The 20,601-nt window shown below is 37.8% G+C and overlaps 1 protein-coding gene across 1 annotated transcript; it reads left to right on the forward strand.

The window, feature by feature from the left end:
• The first annotated feature begins 486 nt into the window (after positions 1–486).
• ednra (endothelin receptor type A) lies at positions 487–19,328 on the forward strand. The gene is made up of 8 exons (XM_005797581.3): positions 487–748; positions 2,872–3,393; positions 7,838–7,965; positions 10,480–10,678; positions 14,748–14,900; positions 14,994–15,127; positions 15,535–15,643; positions 16,036–19,328. The coding sequence occupies exons 2-8, from the start codon at positions 2,920–2,922 to the stop codon at positions 16,171–16,173; spliced, it is 1,335 nt and encodes a 444-aa protein (XP_005797638.2). The 5' UTR covers positions 487–748; positions 2,872–2,919; the 3' UTR covers positions 16,174–19,328.
• The last annotated feature ends 1,273 nt before the right edge of the window (positions 19,329–20,601 follow it).

Below are 20,601 nucleotides of genomic sequence, written 5' to 3' on the forward strand. Positions count from 1 at the left end.
ACTCGACGAAGCAGCGTAACCTGGTGTTGCAATTTGGCCGCACATGGAGCGCGTAAAAGTGTAGACTGATCGATTGTGAGCTTTTGCTTTTTTTGTTACATTTTTATTTCCCCTCTCTCAAATGAAACAAACATTAACTAAAGGTCTCCTTTACTGAAAGTCTGACCTTTGCAGCTCTTTGTGTGAGGAAACAGTTGCGTGTAATGTATGCAACTCATAGATGTGACTGAGGAGGGGGGCTTTTTAAGGAGGCATGAGGGATTTAAGGAAGGGGGCATAGTAGTGGAGCACTGGGCTCCCAAATGCCCCCCTATATCTGCGTGTGCATGCGTGTGTGTTGCTGCTGTTGGATATGGCTGTCAGCAGGCGGTGCCTCTGAGAGAAAAGGGAAAGGAGGGTAATGTTTCCAAAGGGGGCCCAGTCTGTTACCGAAGGGAGGTGGAGACTACTATCCCACCCAGTCAAAGTGTCTTGCTGGTGCTCTCTCACTCACACACACACACACACGCACACACACACCCACAAGCCTACACACACTTAGACATACTGCAAACTCTCCACAGGAAACTCTGAGCCATAATGTGAAGGCACCTCAGAGCAGACGGGTGCATTGCTCAAACCAAGTGGGATACGGCGCAGCTTTGATAGTGCGTTAATTACTCATGTGATGTGATACAGATGTCTGGGGGCTTCAGCTGAAAGTTTGCCTGACGGTTTCCAAGGGGGCCAGGCAGGCGTTTTAGAAGCGGTAGGTGAAAACCAAACGTATTTATTATTTATGCATGGATCAGTTTGTGTGCTGTCACAGATCCCAGCAGTGTCATGCTGATGCTAAACTGTGATGCTACTTGAAGGGCTGGCTGCTAAATAGTTCTTTGTGTACTTGGTGACAGCAGGGACTTTGAACAGGAAGAACTTTGGGCTATAAGACTTGCCTGCACCCTGACATGATGAAATGGGCTTCGGTGTGGATCTAAGAGTTTGAAACTTTAACAAGTCTTTACTAACAGCATAGTGTAATGAACTGTTCAGTATTTTTCAGGAAATTTGTTGACTCTTTTTTTTTCTTTGGTGAAAAGGAGCGTAATCCAAGAGGAAGTTGAATGTGTTGTTTTTTTCTTTGTAATTTAGCCTGCTTTGTATTTGAACTTCAATGCTTTTGTTGCTCAGGTTACATTTATTTATTTAAACAGTCATAACCATATGTTTAAAGCTTTTAAAATCAAAAACAGAGGCAGAATGTGGAGCGGTGGGAATCAAGAAGTGCAAACCCGAGAAATGGACATCGATCCAAACAGGACAACATTACAGTCTGAACTGAATTTTCATACAGGAATGAGTGAGAGCAAAATATGTGCTCCTTACACTCGGTTGATGTCTTATATTGAATGTCTGAGTATAACTATAGGTGGCATCTCCCATATGTGAGCCCGTTTGAAGACTTAAATATGCTATCTTCATGAAAGTTTCTGATTGAGACAATAACGCTTCAAAATTTATTCTAAATGAGTATTTACAGCTCTTAAACCTTTTTAACTTTTGTCTTTTTACGTCAAAGTTCCATATATTTTTTTATGATTTTTACTGATATACCAACAGGAAGCAGTGCATAATTGCAAAGTGGTAGGAAAACGCCATGACTTTCCAAAAGTTTAACAAAAAAAATCTTAAGAGTTGCCCCATTTACTGTTCTGCAACTAAATCAAATCCAGAGCAACCAATTGCCTTCAGAGTCTGCCTGTGTGTAATCTATCCTCAGTATACAAACATCTGTCCGATGAAGGCCTGAGAGGTTTGTTCAAGAACATTAGTGATCAAACTGTGTGAAAGACAAAGGAACACAACAGCCCTGGGTTTTTCCAGGTTATAATTGATTGTGAATGATATCACAAACTTTTAACTTCTCAGGAAATACATTTCATTCCCTAATTCAAAATGGAGAGAGATTGCACACCTGCAAAGCTAAGGTGGTTCTATTCACTTAAGCCGAGAGGTTGGGTAAGATTAGCGTTAATCCGAGAAGCCGCCAAGAAAGACTTGGTTTACTGGAGAAGCTTTGGCCTTCTGCAGAAGAGAGACTAAACTTTAAAAAAAAAAACAGTCCAACTCTATGTATGGTAGAAAACAAGTCACTGAAATAAAACTGATACTACTCTCATAGAAAAACATAGTGGTGGCAGTATCATGCTGTGGGGATGCTTTTGTCACTAAGGATGTGGAAGCTGGTTGTAGGTGGGAGGTGCTAAATACAGGATGATTCTGGAAAAAAACTAGTTGGTCTGTAAAGGTGTATGTCCTTCCATTTTACCACAATGTAGGACAAGGAGATAAATTGATTCAATCAATTAATCAAATTTACTGTTTCTGAATACTTCATTTCTGAGAAAAATCTGCATTTTGTTTCATAGATGCACTCTTTGAAATTCCATTGTTTAGAATGTTGTTAGTCCATCCAAGGATTACGATCTTTTTTGACAAACAGATTTACAGTTTCTGTAAATTTCAACTCAAAATTCAGGTCAACTCACAGAAGGAATGATTGAAATAAATAAAAGTCAGATTTGTAAGATATTGTCTGTCATTTGTATTTTTAATTACAGGAAAACAAAATCAATTAAATTCACAAATCAAAGTTTGAAAAAAAAAACCCAGAAATTTTATTTTTAGGCTATATCACTCACCCATTCCACAATGTAGAACTTTGTGTTAGTCTTTGACTTAAACTCACTATTAAATACAATAAAGTTTGTATTGACACATTGTGAAAAAGTTTAAAAAAGGGTCTGCATCTCAAATTTCTATTTACTTAGCTTTTATTCTTTAGTTTTAATTGAAAATGTAACCTGTACTTCTCGTTTCTTTTCATTCCAGCAGTGACATATTGAGGCAGTCTTCCAGTCAGTGAAATCAAAGAGCTCGATGTATTCGATAATGGGGACCGCAGCCCGGCATATGCTCATGCTAATGGCCTGCTTGGCAGCCAGAGGAATGTGCCAGATAAAGGAAGCGGGAGCCGAGGACTCTCTGCCAGTCATCCACTCCACCCTCCAGTCCCCAGGTCTCCACAGCACCGCCAGTCCAGATCTGCCTTCATTTGTCCCAGGAGCTCGGGTGCAAGCTTTGGGATCCAGCTCTGATAATAATACAGTCTTGAAGAGACCAGTTTCACCTCCAAAGTGCCTTGCATATCCCTCAATTAGCAACTATTTTAAGTACATCAACACCGTCATTTCAGTTATCGTCTTTGTGGTCGGCCTGGTCGGAAACGCCACCCTCCTGAGGATTATATACCAGAACAAGTGCATGAGGAATGGGCCCAACGCCCTCATCGCCAGCCTTGCCCTGGGCGACCTTATCTACATTTTCATTGATATACCAATCAATGCGTACAAGGTAGCACTCTCACTCCCCTTGCTGTTATGTGTGTTTATGTCTGTTCTTTACTTTATCTTCATAGCCAGACTGCTGAGTGACAGGTTGCACACTGTTGATATGATGAAAAGCAACAACAATGAGGGAGACTTGCTCAGATAAAAGAGGAATATTACAGACGGGAAAAGGTGGGGGAGGCGGTTTAAGGGAGACGGGAAAGCGTAATCAGTCGGAGGGTCGTTATCTGTTTCATGAAGTCAGATAAGTGATGAGAGGAGAACGGATATGACTGTTTTAAATAAACACAAGAGTCAGGCTGGAGCCATGAGACAAGCATGCCTCTTGTCTTTTACTCAACTATCACACAAAGACTTCTGTTAATTCTTCACTTGCAGTACTGTAAAAAGCATTTCCACCCCTTACAGAGTTTTTGGGGGATTTTGGTTCTTATGTAATGATTATAGAGAACTTATTTTGCAAAATTCACAGTCCACTTCCATTTGGGTTCCTACTGCTTCTAAAAACAATAAGTTAAATTTTTGTGGTGTCTGGAAAATGATTAGTTTCATATATCTCCCAATTTTTGAGTGACACTGTGCCGTTACCCAAGAAGAGCTCCAGCACCTTATCAGCTGGTTTTAATGCTGTGCAATGGTTGCTGGAAAAATACCATTAAGAAACCACTTGGAGAATTCTTGTTGATTGTGCAGAAGGCTTTACTAGTGCTTTTCAAAGATGTATGATTGCTTAATTGTGCATCTGTTTACACCCATTTATACTTGCAGGTGTAAAGTTGAGTTAGGAAGCAGCAGCTTATTTGGATTTAAAGTGACAAGAGAGAAAAATAACAGCTCAATCTGAAAGGAGCCCGAAAGACACTAAATTGGGCAGACTAAAATCTCATAATCAAAGAATGATTTTATGTGAAAAAATGCCATAGCCCATAGACCAAACCTAACCTGTTCAAGAAAGTGTAATCAATATTCTCAAAATATTGCAGATAATCAAACAAATCAGACAGAAATAACCGGAGTAAATACAAAAAGCATTTTTCAAAAGATAGGTAACCTAAGCTGGACCTATGTTTGACTTAGGAATTAACTGGTATGAGCCAAAATATTTGGTTCAGTTTCACTAACAACTCTACAACATAGCCTGTAGAATCAAAAAGGCACAAAACAAAACCTATCTTACTGCATGAAGTAGGCTAAAAGATCTCAAATAGCGACACATCATGCCTCAGTCTAAAGAGCTTTAAGTATATTTAATAAAGTCACCTATACTCATCTGGTTTTAAAGGCTTGAAAAATAATTTAGGCTTTGGATCTGTAGCGAACCACAGTGAGAGCCAATATTCATGTGAAACAGCGGCGAACCTTCCCAGGAGTGGCTGAAGGACAACTTCAAAAGTGCTTAAGTCACTCATTCAAGAGGTCACTAAAGAAACCAAGAAAATCTAAAACACTGCAGGCTTCACTATCAGTGATCATTGTTTGTGATGTAACAAAAAGAAAGAGACAGAAAAAGGCCTCCAATGGATGCTTCGTGGCTAACACCTCTGCTAACTAACAACAGCACAAAGATCTGTCTCACATTTTCCTTTAAAACATCTTAATAATCCCTAAGACATGGGGAAATAGTTTATGGACTGATGAGACTAACGTGAAGATTGTTGGGAGGTGTAGCGTTAACTTAAATAAAAATGTTAATGCTTGAAAACCCCCATCTGCAGCTGAATTCTCCAAAACGTGGAAACCAGTTATTAGGTTTAGAGACCAATTACTTTTATGACCATGCTCTTTTTTACATCTTGTATTTTTGTACTTTTTGGTGATCTGAAACAAAGCAAAAGACAGAAATCTAGTCTTTTAGGCTAGATTGTTGCATCTAGCCTAAAAGATGCAACAATCATTTGTGGAAATCTCCACATAAACTATGTGGAGAATTCAGTTTGTTCAGGCTGTAGCTTTTTCATTCTCGTGTTTGTGTAAAGTATTTACCACATAACAAACTTCAGTCATTTAAAGGCGCTGATTTATTAGTTGCTAAGAATTTGCATGAGAGTAACAGATTAAATCAGTTTTTTTATTTAGAAAAGTTTCTTTGTGGTTTCAAGTGACTCACGGCCCTGTTGTTTACTTTTACAACCACTTGAAAATATGAAACATTGCGTGACTTATGTGCTAAACAGTTGCAGACCCTTTTCAGCCTAACTCGATTTATGCCAGTAAACACTGTCAAGCTTTGTGTAGTAATAAAGAGCGATGACAGGATTGAGGGATCAGTCACACCGATCTCTGTGCAGCCACATTAAAAGAATGTCGTTTTGCACAGAGAGAAGTCAGGAAAGCCACCTGGTTAAAATTAACTTGGGACTCTGAGGGGCACAGCGACTTTGTTGTCTGAGCAACACATGTGCAAAAAGGAAACAAAAAATCTTATGGGGGGAGCAGTCTGCACACAATGAGTGAGCCACGTCCACAAGGTTGCAACCCCCCTGCCTCTTCTTCCTAGGGATAAGGACACCGTTTCCGAAAACACTCTTCCTTTGTTTTTATGTTGAAGGGAGGAAAGTACCTGAAAAGAACAAAGGTAAAGTTTCTATGAAGATGTCATTGATGTCATTGAATATAAACTTCAATGATATATGGCACAGAATTCAGATGCCTATAGTTGAACTTTAGATGTTAGTTTGGCCAGTTTGACTTCCACACACCATCTTTTCCCAATGAGCTCTGTAGTTCCATTCTTGCTTATTTTACACCACTCCTTGTAACTTCTAGTAACTCTACTAATTTAACCGGTTATAGCCACAAACAGCAATGCATTTGGATGTAATTTTAGTTAATATTAGATTTCTGAAGGCAGTTGATTGCCCTGAATCTTTTTAGGAGAGGTCAGAGCATAAGGATCTAGTTACAATGCATACAATTAAATGATTACAAATAAACTTTTACAATTTTGAAAACCATTAAGTTCCCCTTCACAATGATGCACTGCATTGTGCATACAACTATACAAAATGCATTGATATTTATGGTTGAAGCATGGCAAAATGTGGAAAAGTTCAAGATGGATAAACTCCTCTGCCAGAAACTCTAGTCTGAAAGCCAAAAGAAAAAGTTCGAGACTAAAATATGGGCCTGAACCTGCAGAAAGAACAGTTTGACTAAGCTTTTCCCAATTTTCCTGCGGAACCATTGTCATTTATATAAGAATGTCCATTTAATTATATTTATTTAAAAAGACTTTCCCTTCTCTATTAAATTCTTTTCGTTAATATGTAACTTGTCCTGACTTCATCAAACATTAAAACACACAAAAATTGACTAGAACAGAAAAGAACCGTATCTTTCCGACTGTTCTGTGGGGTTGTTTCTAACATAATCCCCAGAATTTTTGGGCATTTCAAGAAATTCCTTGGCATCAGCTTATAAATGTTACAGATTGGCTCCACTGCTATAGATTTTATGACTACACATCAAAAATATGGTGCAGTGACCCAACACTTGGTTCATGTTATGCTATGCAGACAAAGGGTGCATTCACAACAGCCCAGTTTATTGCCCTTTAATGCAACTCTAGTTCATTTGCCTAGGTAGTCAGATTTGTTTAGGGAAGGGTGAATGGAAAATTTAACTAATGTGGGTCAAAAAAGTGAACTCTGGACCACTTAAGTGGATATGTGAATGCAAGCGGACCAGAGATCGCTCCAAGAGCAGGAAGCGGACTGTAGACCAGGGGAATTCTGGGTAAATGCAACCCATAAAAGACACGAGTCTAGCACTAGCGGGAGAACAGGCTTGTGGTCTATTACCAGCGACAAAAGAGAAATCCTCCAAGTCTGACGTAACTCCATTTTTGTTTACATTTTGTGAAGGAGGAAGTTGAAGTCTTCTTCAGAGGGTTTTGTGTTGTTTCATTCAATGATTTTTGCTGCAACTCCATCACAGGAGAGGGGGGAACTGGTTTTACAAAGAGATTGAATGGTTTGAGAAGGTGCAGTGTGAACACGAACGATCAACTGCTGAAAATGTAATGAATGTTGGAACTTTGGCCCATAATCAAACCAAGTCTACGAGACCATCCAGTTTGAAAACACCCCAAGATGGCAGTAAAGTTAGGCTTATTCTTAATTCAGCTAATCGTTAACTGACAGCTTGGAGACGCTCATAGCCTTCATGTTTAGGAGTGACACATGGAGCTATGGCAAAATGAATTTCTCTGCTCTTATTTAGTACCATGTGGTAAATTGTACACCCCTTTTACAATGTTTATTTTTCAAAAATGCTTTTCATTTGGGTCCAAATCTGGAGAAATTAAGCCCGTTTTGTACATCTAATTCTTTCAGGTCTATAACAAACAGATATTTGATACAGATTTTTTTTTTTAAATCAGTCAATATCTGCTGAAAAATAACCAGCTGATTGTGTAGCGTTGTTTAAATAATGACTCTTTCCCACAGCTCCTGGCATCCCGTTTTCCCTTTGATGACCACTGGTTTGGCCTGTGTCTGTGCAAACTGGTGCCTTTCCTACAGAAGGCCTCCGTTGGCATCACAGTGCTAAACTTGTGTGCCCTCAGTGTGGACAGGTCAGTACGGTCAGACTCCTCAGTAGCACAAACATATGAAAAATATTAACCTTAATGTTATGAAATCTGTTTGATATGCTGGGAAAGTGACAAAGAAATTAAGTTTAAGAAAAAAATATTGAATCCAAATGCCTTTATACTGATGTTTAACTCTCATGGTCTTGTCTCCTCATTTGTAAAGATGCAACATTTTTTTGTTGTTGTTCTCAAACAAAGATACTAATTACTGCTCAGAATGTATGCTATAGAAGCCAGATTTTAGAAAACAAATTATAAGTAATTTGATTTATTTGGCAACCCCTTGTAATTAATCCTTTTTTCACATAGAGAGGAAATGCATTGCTCAAGATTTATTTTTGCTTTTGGCTTATTTATTTAAGAGACCACATGGAAAACATTCCTTAACAATGACAGGAAGACTAGATGATCACTTTCGGGAAAACCATTGACTCAGTACTACTTATGAGTTTGGTCTGCTGAATTACAAAGTATCCTTTTGCTCCTCTTAACCCCTCTTGCATCAGTTGTTTATAAGATTATCCGAAACTTTTGGCACCCATGATAAAGAAGTGTACAATGCTTTAGAAATTAAATTGCCGCTATGGACACTTTGCTCCAGTTAGTAAAGAGATGCACAGATGGGGACATTAGATATTCTGGGGGAGGCACAACAAAACCAAAATTCAGAACAAAGAAAGAACAAATAAGTAAATAAAAAAAAGTTGTAACTTCTTGAAAAATATTGCAGCTTTTTTATGCGGGGATGGAGGTTTTCTCAAAATTAGCACGACTGGCTGGTGAGGCCAAGCTGCCAATCTTTGTTTCAGTTCACATCTTAGGGCACCAGAAAAATGTAGATGACATATATTTTGGAAAACTGGAGAGTTACAAATGCCATCTATTTGTTTGTACTTTGCAATTACCTTTAAACAAATTTAAAGCATTTTACTCTAAAACTGTATTATCAACTAATATTTGTTGTTAGTCATATAAAATGTTGTTTTAAACATCTTCGGTGGGAAATTTGGACATTTGGTTTTTGCAGGAAAAGAACATGTTCTCTCTTTCCCATTTTAATTAGTATCCAACATAAATGTGTCTATTATATTTATATATCGGGAGTGAAAAATTATTGGATTCATAATGAAAAGAATATTCTGATTATCTTATATAAGGTCATTTAATTTGTCTTGAATTTTTTCCACACTATCTAGATACATTCCAATTAAAGATTGCATTTTTCTCCTTTTTTAGTTGTGAAGCTATGCTTCTGCACAATATGGCTTTACACATCTTTACATGGAGCACTACTATTCAATATGCGCACTTTGTGAAAACAACTTTACTTGCTGTATTGATAGCCAGCATGCTAATGAGTTTGACAGTGCCTTAAAATATTTTTGTAATGAATAAGTTATGGTCTTAAGTGCTGTTGTTCATTGGCATGTCACTTAATGCACTGTCCAGCTTCACAGATGCTGTAAGAGATTCAACCTTCTCCAAAAGGCTCAGAGGTTCAACCAGCCAGACAGTTTTAATAACTTCCATTATGAGGAAGGTCCAGGAACTGTTCAATTGCATTCACAAGCACATCATCTCAATTTGTTCCTGGAACTGCATAGCAAGTCTATTTGAGTACATATTACAATCTATTTTAGTCACCTTTGCATCATTTCACTGCTACAAGAAGAGGAAAAGGTGGATACATTTCCACTTAGTGAAATATAAATGCCGCCATGTTGTTCAACAGGGAAATTCAAATGTATCATGAAAAATATATTATTTTTGCCATAAAATCTTGATGCACAGTTTTACTAAAACATTTTGACAAATGGTTTCCATTAATGAAACAAACAAGCAAACAATTTATTTAGTGCGTGGCAAACACAAGCCAACACACAGAGACCTCGCTGCCAACATGGGCCAGCCTGTTTGGAGGCTTCACAAAAATATAAATATTAGATATTAAAAATAAACAATTGATCATCTCGCCTCATAAATTCCTAAAATTCTGATTGTCTGCTGACAGAGCATTTTGTTGTGTTTCGCATGCTGGCAGGCAGGAAGTCACTTTTGTTAGCTTTTGAATTTAATAAACAAATGGCCTTTTTCAGTGGTGTTCATGAGTCAGTGACTGAAAACAAAACTAATATGAGATTAATTGCAGCTAAAGTGGACATAAAAATCAAACTTATGTGAATTTAAAAGTTAAAGTTTAATCACACATTGTAGATGGAACACAATAATAGAATGGATATGTGAAGTGGTCACCCCAGGTCATTGAAACCTTATAGGAAACCCACATTCTCACAAATAAATTAAATCTTAACCTTACATTTCAGGTATTCATATTTGAAATATCAGATTTATATTCATCCATCCATTATGTTTCGCTCAATCTTGTTCCTGAATAATAACTTTCGGCTAAATTAACAGAAGCAGTTTATCATAAATAACCTTTTGGTTATCCATGTGCAACTCTGACTTTCGTCTTTGCATCTGCCTGTCACACAGGTACAGAGCCGTAGCATCCTGGAGCCGAGTGCAGGGAGTGGGCATCCCTCTCCTCACCGTCATTGAGATCGTGACCATTTGGGTGCTGTCGCTCATCCTGGCCGTGCCTGAGGCCGTTTGTTTCGACATGGTCACCTTCAACTTCAGCAACACCACCTTGCGCACTTGCATGCTTAATCCACAAAGCGATTTCATGAATGTAAGACATTATATTCCTTTTTTTCTGTTTTCAATTCAATTTGAGGTTTACAGAAAAAAGTATTTTAGTTGGCTGGTAACTTGGCTTACACGCAGTGTTTCTCAATTCCGGTCCTCAGGCCCCCCTGCCCTGCATGTTTTAGGTGTTTCCCTTCTGCCACACACCTGGATTGAATCTTTGGGTGATTAAGAGGCTTCTGCAGTACTTGGCGGCCGCAGAAGGCTTCATGCAATTATTTGAATCAGCTGTTCTGGTATAGAGGCACATCTAAAACATGCAGAGCAGGGGGGCCTGAGGACTGGAATTGAGAAACACTGTAAGTCAGGGGTGGGCACTCCTGGTCCTCGAGGGCCGGTGTCCTGCAACTTTTAGATGCATCTCTACTTCAACACACCTGAGTCAAATAATGAGGTCGTTAACAGGACTCTGGAGAACTTGACTGCACTTAGGAGGAGATTCAGCTGTTGGATTCAGGTGTGTTGGACCAGGGAGACATCTAAGAGTTGCAGGACACCGGCCCTCGAGGACCAGGAGTGCCCACCCCTGCTGTAAGTGATCTGAGGGATGATGTTTTAAAAAGTTGATTTTTTTTTATATAAATTTTGATTTTTCTGGCCATTAATATGAAGGTCCATTTTTACATTAAAGAAAAAAATAAAAGCCCAACAGATAGTCATCATTTTGGGTTTTAATGTTATAGTTTAGATATAATTATGACATAAAGTCGGAATTTTGACATACAGTGATATAATTTTGACTTTCAAGATTATAAGAGAATCAAAGCCATAATTTTGAGGTAGAAAATCATAATCTCGACTTTAAAAGACATAATATTGACTTTCAACATTATTTATGTAATATAAAGTCAAAATTTTGACATTTAAAGTTACAGTTATGAGACATAAATTCTGTTTTGAGATCCAGCATCACAATTTAGACTTTCAAATTTATAATTATGAAATTCTAAGTCATGATAATGACATACTGGAGCAATCCTCCATAGAAAAACAGTGCAGCTTTCTATCTCATAATTTTGACTTCGAAAGTCAAAGTTATGATTTTTACTCTTGCAATTATTACTTTTGTTCCTGTGAATATGTTTTGAAAAATCAAAATTTTATGATTTTAAATCTCGTAATTATAACTTTCTGTTGCACTTTTAATTTTTGTCTTTAGTGAAAATGGACAGTGTTTAAAGAAAAACTGAAAGATTATTAGAAAACATTGAGAACTATTTATAAAAGATTACACAACTATGTGGCTTCTTGTACATGACGTAAAAAAATAGAAATGGAATAAATGCTAGACACTTGTCTTTAACACTCCTATTAGTCTTAAGCTGCTTGCAGTGCAGTGTACTTTGGAAGCAAAGTACACTGTACTTGAAAGTGGCATAGAATTTGATGATTGGGAGAAGGCCACCCACCTCAAAATTGTGCCGAGGCTCTGTGATTCTTGGTTGTTGCGGCAATAAAAAGAAGGGGGGAGAATTTTCCTCACACTGCAGTTTCACCTCAACATTTAGCTTTCTGACAGAAGAGAAGCAATAGGAAACACCAAGTTCAGAGAGTTTAGGGTCTTTGCCTACAGGATATCCACTTACAGTCGGTGTCTCTTGTTGCACTACAAAATAAAATTTTAAAACCCAGATTTGGTGTGATCAGCACTCAGAGATATGTCCACAAGTAAAAAAACAAAAACAGATTTTAAGAGATCTCAAATGATTGGTAGTACAAAAATATTAAAATCAATTTAAATTTATATTTAATTTTAAAATGTTTGCTACACTCAGAGGTATGTGTGGGCCAAGTTTTCTCCCTTAATAGGACACATTCACCAGATTTGGATTCTACCGCTTCCTATGTTACACAACCTTATGTTACAGATGGGTCCACTTACACTGGCACGGTTTCTACTCTGAGGTAGAAACTAAAACAGACCATTTAAACGTTTTTTATAGACCACTTTAGGTTGAAGCTAATTTAGTTAACATGCAAATAGTGAATACATTCTCCAACTGCTTGAAGTGCAGACTCCAGTAAACCTCATTTCAACCTTCCTGTCAGTATAAATACAGAAAAAATCTCACTTTCTTCGAACATTGGAATTTCTAAAAAGAAAATAATGAAATAGCACAATATTTCAACAATTTTTTTTCTTTGCTATTTGACCATTTATGAAACTAAAAAGCCAAGACAGTGGAGCTCTAGTGTACAATGGTAGATATTTAAAAATTTGTAAAATAGAACTGAAACATCACTGGACACTGGACTGAAGAGACAGAACGTCCAATCCTGCATTGAAACTACTTGAAGTGAAAGCTAACATGTCGAGTAATGACTCCATCATTTTAAAGATGTAATATTTCTTTGAAATAGGAGTGTTTTTTTTAATGGACAGCTGACAGCTGACATGCATCCCGGTTGTGTTTGGAAGCTTTATTTCAGTGCATCAATGCAACACTGAAGCAAGCAGTCAACTCCAACATTATGTGGTTGTTCAATAAACAACTGAAATTGTTATCCATTGCAATTAAATAAAGAACAAGAAAGAAAATGTGTATAAAAGATATTTCAGTGTTGGAAAATTAGCAATTTCAGCCAACATTTTGAGTAAAGTCTCACTTTCAGATTTGGACACAGTATTTTTTCTTCCTTGTTCTCTCTCTTTGTGGTTGTGGCCTTTCCACATGCCTGACACACATAATTGATTGCAGGCCAAGTGCAATTATGGGGGCCTTGGCCCTCAAGTAGCCACATGTGCTTTCCCACACACTCAAAACTGCTGTAATCTCTCCCAGATATCAATATAGTGCCAACGTCTGAGAATCTATTATAGTTTAATTGCTCGTTTTACCTTTGAATTCTCTACACCCTGCATGATATATGGGGTGGTGGTTGGGCAGTGGGGGATACTTTGATTTAGGATGGCAAAATTCCCCCCATAATGATTGATTTATGAGTGGGGCTATAAAGTAAAACGACTATCATATAAGAAGGCCAGACAGGGTCTACTCAGTTTTGAAGATAGCACATTTATCATACCTTTTTTAGATCCACAGGCTTGTATTATACACTGCATAATTGGAACCAGCTTTATTTGCTACTTCTGAGCAAAAATCCCATAAACTTCACTTCACATCAAAACAGCAGCAACCAGACGGCGTTTTGTGGGTATCGAATGCAAAAGTGAGATATATACTATATCACCATGTCACTGTGAATAATGGTCATTTTTGACTTTCAGAAGCATTTAAATACAGTTTCAGGTACAGTATAAATCGTAGCTGCATCATGAACATAGTTGAGTTAGGATGTATTCACACCTGACACATTTAGCCCCCTGTAAATGAATCAGAGTTTGTTTCCCCATTGGTTCAGACCTTTGGTGCACATGTGAGTACAATCAAGCAAATCCTGGTGCGGACCAAACTACTGTACCACTCCCAAATGAATTCTAGTGCAGTCTGCTTTGGGTGTGAACACAGATTGGCCTTAATCCAGACCAACTACAGGAATTATACGTCAGTATGGTCTTCACGAGCCGCTGTTGCCATCTTGCCCTATTCAGCTTGAAGCTGAATTTGCAGATGCTTTTCCAAAATTAATATCACACCACAAACCTGTATTGTATTAGCTGTTCTTGACACAGAACAAATATGTGCCACAGAAATGGGCAGCACGCAGGACTTCCGAAGTTAGTTTTTTCCGGGTCTGTGATCTGTCCCGCTCTTCATCTTGTCTGTCTAACAGGAGCAATGTTTGTCACCCGTGTGGCTTTGCTTACAAATTTTGGTTCGGATGCTAAAAATCTCAATTTAAATGCAATCCACATCAAATGAAAAAAATTAAGTCAGCCTTTGGTCCTGACCAAAGAACTTTTCTAGTGTGAATATGCCCTTAAAGTTCACATGACTACTCTTTGGGTAAGGATTTGTGTAAAACATTAGCTGTGGAGATGCTTTCAGCCCCACAGACACTCAATTCTAAGGTGACCAAACTACTGTAAACCTTGAAATAAATGCAGTTCGAATATAACAGACTCCATCACTGTGTTTGCCTCTCTCTAGTTCTACAAAGAGGCAAAAGACTGGTGGCTGTTTGGCTTTTACTTTTGTGTACCACTTATCTGCACTGCCATCTTCTACACTCTCATGACCTGTGAGATGCTAAACCACCGGAATGGCACCCTCCGCATCGCGCTTAGTGAGCACCTGAAACAGGTTGGGTAATACTCTGATTTTGTCTTCAAATAAACTACGACTCTACACTTCCTCTTTACCAGGTGGAACCTTATCTTTTGTTTCTCTTTGCAGAGGAGGGAGGTGGCCAAAGCCGTCTTCTGCCTTGTGCTGATTTTTGCCCTCTGTTGGTTCCCATTGCACCTCAGCAGGATTCTAAAGAAGGTGATGTACCGCCCGACAGACAACATGCGCTGTGAACTACTCAGGTAATTTCTTACTGGAATAACTGTGCTTAGACCCGTTTTGGATGTCTTGATATGGCTGTAACATCATTTTGCATCTACCTTTTCAGGCAGTTGTATTGCATATTTATTTCTTTTAACAAAATTAGTTATTCATTTAAAAACTACACCGTGTAAAACAAAAAATTAAAAGTTATCCAAAACATCACCTGTCCAGGATGTATCCTGCTTCTCTCCCAGTGACCGCTTGACTGTGCAAGGATAAGTGGATACTGATAATGGATGGACGGATCTAAAACATTTTCAGTGCAACAAAAACAAAAACTGAAAAATGTGTGGGGGCAGCTATGTTTTGACGTCACAACTTTCACAAAACAGGAGTTCTCTAAGAGATAATACTTTATGATCTTCAGATATGTTTATCTTTTCAGCTTCCTGCTGGTTTTGGATCACCTCGGCATCAACCTGGCAACAATCAACTCTTGCATAAATCCCATCATTCTATACTTTGTCAGCAAGAAGTTCAAAAACTGCTTCAAGGTGAGGTTCTCTCTTATTACACATATTTACACATACGTGATTATGTGTAACATATAACCCCCCACATCATGTTTGTTTTGAGCTAGACTGGTCTGTAGCACAAACAGTGAATTCAACCCTCTTGTCCATGACTCAGAGGCCTCGTAGTGATGACATGCCATGAGCAAAAAGCCAAAGCAGCCTGATGATATATGTAGTCACTTCACAGGCTGAGGTCACAGTCTGTAAATGTCTGTCAAGGGAATGTTACCCAAGATAAACCTTTGCCTGACTTTGGAGGTTAAAGGGGCTTTGTGGGAACAAACAAGAGATAAGTCCACATATGGAAAAACCCAAGGATAAATACAGCCATGCTAAAATGTACATTTTTCTCTCTTTTTATGTTTTCCAAGTCGTGCTTGTGTTGCTGGTGTTACTCTGACAACCAACTGAACAGCATTGGACTCGTGAATGGTACCAGTGTCCAGTGTAAAAGTCCAGAACCCAACAACCTCCACACTGACAAAAGTATCAGGAAAGACAGCAACTGATTGCTCTCTGGAGGTTTTAATGAGTTCAAAGTGCAAGTAAAATGTAAATATGAAAATACAAACGTATATGAAAGCATAATTTGGACTCTGAAGGAACAAATCCATCTGGAAGAAAGAATATTTGGAACTGGAAGACAACAAACAACCAATGGAGTGACTTTCCTGAATCTCACAGAAGGGCCAAGCTTCCTGAGAAACCCCCTCTCTGTTTCCACACCCACAGGCAGTGACACAGTAGCCTCAGAAGAAGAGAAGGATGATGAGGAAGAGGAGGAGGACTCTTTAAAGGGATACAGCTGAACTCTATAAATTAATCTCTGTCAGGACCCAGGCGTGCTGTTCCTGTAAAGGGCAGCACCACTGGGAAGGATGCAACAAGAACGAAAAGGCTGTCTGCTGGCGGTCGGAGAGAATGATGTTGAGACACATGTACATGCTGTTCCCAGAAGTTTGCTACTGACTGGGATTAATAACCAAACAGGCATGTTACTGACTCAAACGACAATAATCGTCAAGACTGAAGGTTTGCAATTTATTTGACCTATATTCACTGCATTTAGCTGGATACTGTTCTTTTTTATCCCTCAAGATTTTTACAAAAAAAAAACTGTGGCAGAAAAATAATTTAAGTGTAATGTGAACACAGACCTGTGTATAGTAAAAGTAAAGGGTTACAAGATTTTGCAGTACTAAGAATCTTCCCAAGTAACTGGCATAAATCTGCAAGATTATCACTTACAACCCTGTTATTTCAAAACTCTTCTTAAAGGCTATGTATATGCAGTCACTTTTACAGCTTTTTATTTTAGTTTTGGGATTGTAGATCATGCCAGTAATAATTTCCATGTATAAATCTGTGAAATATGTGAAAAAAGAAACAGTGCAGGTGAAAGTTGCTAAAGACAAAATAATGCATCCTGGCAACATTTCTAGATTGAATGTGAGCTCATATAGTGATAAAATAATGCTTTTTATAGCAATTGTCCAGTACAAAGTCAGAAGTTAGGAGACATATTTTGTGAGAGACAGAAGCCTGGAGAACTAATAGACAGGCACCCTGCACAGGGATTAAAAGTGTGCTATGGCAAGAGCAGTTCACCCCACTAGCAAATGGCCACCTGTGTCAAAACTAGCAAGTTTCTTCTGACTTTTTTACTTTAACCAGCTATGATGTGGTTGTGTAAAAAATACTAATGGAAGCAGTGTTACCATGTGCTTAACTCTTGATTGTTTCAAGGAAACCACCAATAACGCCACTCACACTCCATAAGTCCATCTACAGTATGTGTCCCTTATAAACTAATGCTGGACATGTGATGGTTGAAAACCAGATCTCAAAGGAAAATACTAATAACAGATCAGATAGTAAGTACAATCGAGCACTCATTCATTTAGCTCAGACATTGAGAAAAAAAAACTTGTCAGTGTGCAGCTAATTTTCCTTAGGTATGGGAAATCTTTGGAGCAAGCGGTTATTGATTTCATTTAGTAATGCAATCTATGGTTTATTAGTTCATGTTTGTACTGAAAGCAAACAAAAAATAAAACAATGCTTCTTTTATTGAGAGAAACTTTATGCTAACAAACAACGCAGCTGCCTGAATTGTCTGGCTGCTGAGTCTCCTTAAGCTATCTAGTCTAGTTGAGTTGTTCCCTCTCTTGAATGTTGGTGTAAAAGGCATTTGTACTGAGAGACGTTTTGGTAGGTGACCTAGAACCTCCCCTCGATTCGTTCATAAATGTATACCACTGTTCCCGCAACAAGAATCTCTGGGTAAAATACAAGTGCGAACTTTAAACGTTTCTCTTTCTTGATAATAAGTAGCAACACATCACAACATACTTTGGTTTTCCAAGAAAACAAACCATTTTCTGTTCAAATCATTAAGAAATCTATACTAAAAAAAGACAAACTAGCTTTTTAATCACGACACTGTGAATTTTACCATAGAAATACAACAGTAAAGGTGTCATGTAGGCTTGTATAACCAAATGAACATCAATCTCTTTAATATCTTCACTTTTATAAAGTGTTATATGATAGTTGTAATACGTATTTTACTCAGGCAACACTAGCTTCATTACAATGCCATTATGCTACAGTCAGAAGATAATTTTGCTTAAAATCCATACAAGCACCAGTTAAAATAAAGAAATGTATGGTAATTTATAGGAGAAGAAGTAAGCTTAACTAAAATATGGGTTGGTTGTGTAAAAGGAAACAAATAGCTAACATTTATCAACCAGAATCGCATGTAAAAGTGAAAGATTTGACTAATTATCAATGTTGTGCACAATGTAATTATATTTTGAATTTGTTTGATTCAATACAAGTACAGTGGAAAACCAGTAAATCTGGCAAGGAGTTAGGGATCAAAACCGTCTGTAAATGGCTAAAACACTGGAACCCTCCTAAAAAATTTTATAGTACAAACAAATTAATTCTTAATTAGAATTTTTTTTCCGCTCTGAGGCTACAGCCAATCACTGCCAAGGAAGATGAAAGTGGTTCCTGGATTGGATGCTTAAAAACCAAGAAATAATGTATCAAATAAGTATTTCAGCTTCCCCAGTTGCATTTTTTTCTGAACATTTTTTTCTACAAAAAATACAAAAATCCAAGAATAGCTGAATGCTACAGAAATACTTTGGAGTTACGTTCCATTGAAAAATCTGCAAGTAAAAAAATGCAAATAGGCAGGGGTTCACTCGTACTTCCTTTGTAAGACAAAATAATGGTAAACTTTACATTTTTGCCACTTTAGCTACAATTTCAACATGAGACTTGGAACAAATACTCACCTACTTAACACAAAAGCAAAACATTAATGTTTTCTGTAGTAATACTACTCCAGTCAAAATAGCTTCCTTAAACACTGTATATATACTTGTATTTTCTTTCATTGATATGTGAATAAATCTAAACCTGTGAGTTTGAATGTATACTTGCATGAACGTGCGCCATTACTTGCACACCTTGGGTGTTTTGCACACTTGTGTACAGAAGAACAAGCAATGTCTTTTAGTTGAAGTATTACATTTACCACTATTCATCAAAGCGATTTGTGATAACCTGTGATCAGTAATGTGTTTTCATTGTTTTACATTCATGTCAGTGCTGCTGCTTAAGCCAATAAATCACTTTTCTCTTCCAACTGTTTCACCTCTTTTATTTTATTTTATGAAGATGTCATGTTGGTTTGTCAAAGAAATCAAAGCGTCTTTTCTGTTTCTCATCTGTGTCTGTGTGAAAGAGACGTCTGGGAGTGATTTAAAGCGCACTGTGACCTACTCCGAAACTGAGCCCTTAGGGTTGCTAATGTCAGCAGAGAGGATGTGAACCGCTTGGATGGTGGGAATTCGATACTTGTAATTCACTTCGCATTTCTCCCGCCCAGACCAAAGTTTGACCACAGAAAGGTTTGCATTAGTCTACTAATGTCATAACAGCATATTAGGTGCCTCTGAAACTGAGTAACAAAGAGATAAGAACTTTTCTTTCTAGAAAATAGTTTTCTAGACACTTTCTGCATCTACTTTAAGTGTTAAGCTTATTTCTATATTATTTTTCTCTCAAAAGGAGACATTTAACAGCACGATGCATGTCACCTATTGGTAAGCCAGCAGGTCGTAGTAGCAGTTACTTTATCAAACTTTGTTTTGGACATGAGCCTCAGCCAGGCCATAAACATTTTGTTCATAGAAAATCATTCATTTATCTTATCCCAACCCTCGAGGACCTGTTACTCAAAACACTGGAAATCACTGCTTTGTACTCCATGATTAAAGGAGGCACAGAGGAAGAAAAATAAATATACAAATAGATATTATTCAACTGAAGCATTGGAGCAAGGCTGGATAGAGGTGAAGCCGAATGCTCTGAGTGTGAGAAAAGCCTAAGGAGAGAGAGAATGATTTATTTCTGGAATTTGGTGGGAACCTTGCTTCTTGCCAACAATGAATTGAAATAAACCCTAAAACAAATAACAGGGGATCTCAAAAGGCCACAGAGCTTCTCTGTACAAAGCTCATAAAGATTTGGTTGTTGTTATAATAAATTTGGGCGACAGCAATAAATGACAGCCGTAGAAAATAAACAATTAGGCCCAAATGCGGATGATGTTGTGTAACATGCCTTTTTTAGCTCTTGATTTGGAAGATGTTTGGGGGGAAAGAAACACTGTATCAGCACTTACTTCACATTACCGCAATCTCAACTACAAAGAGCCAAAGGTGATGGAGCACATAATGTGAGGGAACCTTTTCCTATAGTATCTATTGCAGCTCAATTAAGCTTTGCAGTTATATTGTTTTTTTATGTTGTGTTTTGTTATAAATATCTTTCGTTGATAACTAGGGCTGAAAGAATTCCTCGAATGATTCGAGTACCTCGATTATTAAAATTCCTCGAGGAAAATTTACCTGCCT

Source organism: Xiphophorus maculatus, chromosome 5 (genome assembly GCF_002775205.1).
Source record: "Xiphophorus maculatus strain JP 163 A chromosome 5, X_maculatus-5.0-male, whole genome shotgun sequence".
NCBI classification, from domain to species: Eukaryota; Metazoa; Chordata; class Actinopteri; order Cyprinodontiformes; family Poeciliidae; genus Xiphophorus; species Xiphophorus maculatus.

Excerpts from the sequence above, each read along its gene's own strand:
- ednra (XM_005797581.3), top strand. The coding sequence starts at position 2,920 with ATGTATTCGATAATGGGGACCGCAGCCCGGCATATGCTCATGCTAATG. Across the intron at positions 15,128-15,534 it reads ATGCGCTGTGAACTACTCAG|CTTCCTGCTGGTTTTGGATC; the intron begins GTAATTTCTTAC and ends TTATCTTTTCAG. Across the intron at positions 15,644-16,035 it reads AGTTCAAAAACTGCTTCAAG|TCGTGCTTGTGTTGCTGGTG; the intron begins GTGAGGTTCTCT and ends ATGTTTTCCAAG.